The following is a 6,599-nucleotide window of genomic DNA, read 5'->3' on the forward strand; positions in this document are numbered from 1 at the left end:
CCAAAAAGCCCCAAAACAAGACCCAGCAAACCATCCAAAGCCTTGACATGTATAGAACAATAAATAGTCTCCTCTCACCAGGGCTAGTGGTGTAGCAATGGCTTAGTTGCTAAGTCGTGTCTGACTCTTGCAACCCCATGGACTGTAGCATGCCAGGCTCCACTTTCCAGGGGATTTCCCAGGCAAGAATACTAGAGTGGGTTGCCATTTCCTTCTCCAGAGGAGAGGATCTCCCAACTCAGGGACTGAACCCATAACTCCTGCGTCACAAGCAGATTTTTCACTGATGTGCCACCAGGGAAGCCCTGGGCTAGTGGTAGAAAACATAAAACTTGGGACTGGAAATTAGAGGGCGAGGACCCACAAGTATAATATTTCAGTCAAGTGAAGCCACCCCGCTGATCACTCAGTAGGAGCTCCTCTAACCCTTCTACGTGAATACACAACAAACCAGCACAAGGAAAAAGAGCATTCTAAACTAGTCTTTACACAGTCATGTAGTATTTATGAGGCCCTTGCCCCTCCCTGTGCCCCATGCTGGCAGACAGGAAGGTCAGAGCGATGCAGAAGGACAAGAGCACCTCTGTGCTCTGCATTGTTCTGTCCTGGAGAATTTGTGGTCAGGAGGAACACGTGACGGGAGTCACAGCTTCTCAGCCATAGTACAGGCTTAGGTAGGCCAGACGGTTCCGAAGCTTTCTAAAGTCTTTGTCTGTGGGCAGCTGCAATGAAAGAATATTATCTAGGTCAATATTCAAATGAGAACCCACTGACTCTGGGCTTCCTGGCTGTGCGAAATAGGCATGTATGTTATCCCTGTTGTGGCCCAGCTGAACCTCAACCCCACAGTAACCCAGCCTCACTGAGTCCCTCAGCACTGCTCTGTACATCTACTCTTTGCCATCTCACTCTGGAAATGTCATACTAGGAATTATTTTCTACTTGGTAAATTGTCAAGTATAGCTGGTAGGACTTCCCTGGTAGTAGAGTGGATAAGAATCCGTCTACCAATGCAGGGGACATGGGTTCCATCCCTAGTCTAGCAAGATTCTACATGACACGAGCATCTAAGCCCGTGCACCACGACCATTAAGCCCACACCCTAGAGCCCGCAAGTCACAACTACCGAGCCCATGTGCTGCAACTTCTGTAACCTGTGTGTCTAGAGTTTGTGCTCTGCAACAAGAGAAGCCATTGCATTAAGAAGCCAGAGCACTGCAAGAAGTAACCCTGCTTGCCGCAACTAAAGAAACTCTGCCCATGCGCAGCAACGAAAGCCTAGCACAATGAAAACTAAATAAATAATTAATTATTTTAAAAGTATAGTTTGTAAACATCTTGAAAAGAAAAATTATATGTTTAATTCTTGAATGTTACCCATAGGCCCTAGCATAATGATGTTAATACATTTGGCATTTCATACATACTTGCAGAATTAATCCCAAGCCCCACTGGAGAATAAAGGGCACCTCTGGAATTATGATAGCGGACATGGACTGAGCATTTATTAAGCTACAAGTATGGCACCAATACTTTTCTACAATATCTCAATCTTTACAGCTTTATCAGATAGAGTCTATTATTATATGCATTTTAATGTTCATCGCAGCACTGTATATGATAGCCAGGACATGGAAGCAACCTAGATGCCCATCAGCAGATGAATGGATGAGGAGGCTGTGGTACATATACACCATGGAATATTACTCAGCCATTAAAAAGAATTCATTTGAAGCAGTTCTAATGAGATGGATGAAACTGGAGCCCATTATACAGAGTGAAGTAAGCCAGAAAGATAAAGAACATTACAGCATACTAATACATATATATGGAATTTAGAAAGATGGTAATGATAACCCTATATGCAAAACAGAAAAAGAGACAGAGAAATACAGAACAGACTTTTGGACTCTGTGGGAGAAGGCGAGGGTGGGATGTTTCTAGAGAACAGCTTCGAAACATGTATATTATCTATGGTGAAACAGATCACCAGCCCAGGTTGGATGCATGAGACAAGTACTTGGGCCTGGTGCACTGGGAAGGCCCAGAGGGATCGGGTAGAGAGGGAGGTGGGAGGGGCGATCGGGATGGGGAATACATGTAAATCCATGGCTGATTCATGTCAATGTATGACAAAACCCACTACAATATTGTAAAGTAATTAGCCTCCAACTAATAAAAATAAATGGAAAAAAAATAAAACTAAGCACACTGATGCTTAGTAAGATTATTAGACAAAATCAAACAGCAAGCAAATATGGAATTAGAATTTGAACCCAGGCAGTCTGATCCTAAAATCCATGTTCTTGGCAGAAAGATCCACAGCTCTTGATGATCTAACACTAAGTGGTGTGATGGGAAGAGCCGTGGCTTAGGAGTCACCAGATCTAGGCTCTATCTGAGCAACTTCAACAAGCCACTTAATCCATCTGAGCCTCAGTTTCCTCCTCAATCACAGAGGATAATTATTTTGAACTAACCACAGAAGATTATTTGAGGACTAAATAATAAAATGTGACTTCTGTTCCATCACACTCACCTTTAAAAATCTAGTGAAATTGGGTAACTCTCCAAAAATATTCCCATATGTATATACACAAAATTGTGCTAGTGATTTCAGGGGAACAAGGACTTAACTGAAGCTTGTTCACAGACTCCTGGTTAAGAATCACTGATACACGTGGAAGTATTAGGTAAAGGACTCCAGAGAAGTCCAATCCTATTACCTCAGCTCTCAGGGTTCTTTTCTGTAGACATGGAACCTGAGCCCAGTCTGGAGATCCAAATTTCATTGGCCATCTGACTCTCTTGGGTGGCTTTATCTCTGGATTGTATGTGGTAGGGCTAGAAATAAAAATACAGAACCTCATGTGTAATGAGTTAGTGATCATATATAAATTTCCACCCCTGATCTAGAGTCCTAACCCTTTGGGAAAAGGCAGTCTACTGATTCACATAGGATTCCTTTGCCTGCTAAAGTATTTCTAATTAAGTTTCAGTGTTCAAGGTATCTAGTCTTGACAAAGTAAAAAATCAACTCCAGTTTAAAATATTTCTGGAAGTTCAGTCTCCTTATCTGAGAGATCAAAAGATCCCAGAAATGGTGGATGATAAAAGAAAGTTAACACAGTGATACATAAGTACTGCTCATGATGTAAAACTGAGGAGGAAAGAAAAGTGCTAATTTAAAGTATCAATGATCTGGGGTCAGTAAAGTAGAACCATGTAAAATTCCTTGACAATGGGATTATTTAATTATAGCCTTTGTTCATAACATTCTTTTGGTATCAACTCTTTGCTATGGAAATAACATGTAAAGTGGACATAAGAATCAAGATTCAACATCTCTATTCCTTACTGCAACCTTGAAAAAGTTACACTCACTCTCTGATCTTTGAAATTCTCACCAGTAAAAAAAAGACATTGACCCCATGCCCTATCATTCCACACATTCTCAACAGCTTCCTAAAGCATTGAGACTGCCTCCCTTGGTCTACTGGCCTATGTACTATAACCACCAACACCTCCACCTTCCCCACCCCATTCTCACTTCCTCCTTGCCACAATAGTGTAGCCACACTAGCCTTCTTTCTCTTTTTCTGCACACCAATTTCCTTCCCAACAACAGCCTTTGTACTTGAAGTTCCTTCTGCCTGGGAAACTCTGGGCCTACATTTTCACAAGGCCAGCTCATTCTTGTCATAATGATTTCAGATCAAGTATCATTTCCCTAAAAGATCTATCTTGACAATCCTTGCCAAAGTATATAGATTCTAGTCCACCACTCTGTATCATATCATCATCTTGGTTTCATTCAGCACAACACCAGGTCACCTTACTTCCTAGTGTGTCTATGACAGCCCCAGCTAATGGCTACTGTCTTGGTATAATTATTAATAAGATCCCATTTCAAGTCTCAGAAGTGTCATGTGCTGACTAATAAATTATATAGTCACTGTCTTTATTACTATTGATATTTTCTTGTTTATTTGCTTCTCATCTGTCTGAACTCTAGAATGTAAGCTCCAAGAAATGAGGAATCTTGCATGATGGGTTTAAAGCAAAATCTTTGGAGCCCACAAAACTGCTTGGCCTTTTATAAATATTTATTGAATGAACCCCTACACTCTACCATTCTATAATTTCTGGAGACCCAGAAGGCAAGAGGTTGAATCTTTAAAGCTAGATGGTTTCTTATTTAGACAGCATGGTTGGGATGAAACCCCTTTTTGTACTTCCTTTTCTATTGCTCTTTGTTGAAGTGCAGCAGAAAAAGGGGTACATACCCAGGATAATAAGCGTCCTTTGAGTAGGTCCGAAAGCGAGGCAACAAGGCATTAAATGGAGCAAAATTTGGTTTGTGTGTTTGCTCTTGAACATTGACTGTCTGGTACATGCCTGGGTAAGGTGTCACATCCTGTTTCCAAGAAAAAGATCAATATGTTAGAGGGTGATATATACATGTAAAGCCTTTTAATTAGAAAAAACAAAATTATCCTCTCCTTGTTCATGTATCAGCTATGGTTTAACTACTTCAATCTATAGAAATGGCCTACAATAGGTAGAAAACCAAGATAAGTGTATGGTTCAGCTACATAAAGGTACTTAGGCTTAGGCTGTAGAAACAAACCTATGAAGGTAGAGAGCCATGGTAACCTATTACAGTTACTACCCCCACCATCCCACCATCTCACTCAGATTCTTTTGCAGCCAGTATCCCTCTCCCTGAGCTTAAGTGTCATGAAAAAGTCCAACAAGAGATTAACAGATGATAATAAGACTATAAATCCAGTTATACAAAAGAATGAAGAAGTTAGAATTGGTTTTTTAACTGATAAGATATTATACTACATATTACATATAATTATATGATGCATATAAACAAAGCTTCTAGTATTTTACAAGCAAGTGTCTCAGGACTAAAACCTTCCTTTGGTATTATTTCTTCTTAGAATTATTTTCCACTCTCCCAGGACATTCATACACACATTTGCCATGTTAACATCCATGCTTTTAAGATAGGTTTTTTAGTAGCTTTTGCCCAAAAAACATTTTTGTCTTGAATTTTGGGCATATTCTTTAGGTAGCCTCCAGCTATGCTCCCCAATGCAAGTACATTCAGCAACATGGATCACAGTGAAATCTAAGCACATTCAGCCATGTCTAACCTTGCTAACTGGCTTAAACCTCATGGCTGTTCTGGCGCCAAGAGTGTATCCTTTTTTACTGGTCGGGATCTTAGAGAGGTTGTAGGCAAAGCCATACTTCTTCAGGTGTTATGTAGAAAACAAACAAAGAAAAAACACATATAGAGAACATTATGGTTATTAAAACAGTCTGAACTTAAAGTATTTCTGAATCTTCTCTGCCAAAGTTACTCTTTCTTGATTCTTCTGAATCATGACAATACAATTACATAAGTAACACAAACAGTTGCATTCCTACAAAGGAATGTGGCTAGATAGGTAGAGTGAATGCCATTTCTATGCATTCCAGTGAATCCAGTTTTCTGGGTCCCACAGAACTGAATCTGCTCTAATTCAACTATCAGTATGATTATACAATGTCATAAACTACCTATCAGCACAGCCACAGTCCAGGTTTGGACTAAGGAGATACTGAGTCACAGGTCTTTGTGACTGTGAAGAGTGAAGGAACAATCCTGGGAACTGCATGAGGCCAAGGCTTGCATTTGGTGGGGATGGCAAAGGGGAACAGTGGCCCTTTACTTTCTGATTATAGAGGACAAGGGCACTTTCTCATGTTGGGACCCTGATGGTCACAAATCCCATAGGGCTTTTCTTTGGGAAAACTTGGGTTTCCTTAGATAATAGTCTGGGAACTGACATGCATCGAAGGGAAGGTGAATACTCACATCTTCTGCTATGTAACATCCAGGCCCTCTGTTAGGAGCTCCTCTAATAGGGGGAAATTTGTTTCCCAACAAGTTTGGAGGATGGAAGTGAGGAAAGATCTTCCTATGTTGACATGTTCCAAAGGAGTAGTTAAGCAGCGGCTCTGCAGATAGAGAAAGAGGAGAAACTTCACATGAGGAAAGGCCCTTTGGTCTAAGTGAGGGCTTCAGGGCGAGTAGGGGGTGGGCCGTGGGACAGAGCTCTTAAGGGCAGACCCTTAAGAAAAGTCCATGTAAAGGGTAGCTCAAATCTATGTAAAGGGATGAACTGCATTCTCCCCTCCCTTTGCCCTTCTCCTTTCCCAACCTTCCTACTCTTCCTCCTGCCTCTCCTTTGGACTCCCCTACTACAGCCATCCTCACCTGCTTTAAGGAAGCACATCTCAGGAGCGCCACCAGGCCCAGAGTTTGTGTACTGCGTTGCCCAAGAAACAGAGGCGGGGCCCGGCAGCCGCAGCCGCCCAGCTCCCAGAGAGGAGTGGCTCTGAGCTAGCCTACTCAGCAGAGGGGATTCCTGCGGAGCCCGCTTAGGGGCAGGAACTGCACCTCCCAGGCCAGGAATCCAGGGGAGTGAGAACTCTGAAGCTGAGCAGGTGGTAGGGGGTTTGCTGGATCCAAGTTTTAGGCTGAAGAGCTTGGAAACCTGGGCCATTGGAAATGCACTACTGAGGAAGGATGGACTCCT

The 6,599-nt window shown here is 42.0% G+C and overlaps 1 protein-coding gene across 1 annotated transcript; it reads right to left on the minus strand.

Moving 5' to 3' along the window:
• Positions 1-653: 653 nt before the first annotated feature.
• CIMAP3 (ciliary microtubule associated protein 3) lies at positions 654-6,296 on the minus strand. Its single transcript, XM_065903149.1, has 6 exons — positions 6,278-6,296; positions 5,876-6,018; positions 5,169-5,267; positions 4,287-4,417; positions 2,727-2,844; positions 654-722 (listed from the first exon to the last, which is right to left on the minus strand). Exons 1-6 carry the CDS (start codon positions 6,294-6,296, stop codon positions 654-656), a joined length of 579 nt encoding a protein of 192 aa, XP_065759221.1.
• Positions 6,297-6,599: the final 303 nt, after the last annotated feature.

Source organism: Muntiacus reevesi, chromosome 1 (genome assembly GCF_963930625.1).
Source record: "Muntiacus reevesi chromosome 1, mMunRee1.1, whole genome shotgun sequence".
NCBI lineage: Eukaryota > Metazoa > Chordata > Mammalia > Artiodactyla > Cervidae > Muntiacus > Muntiacus reevesi.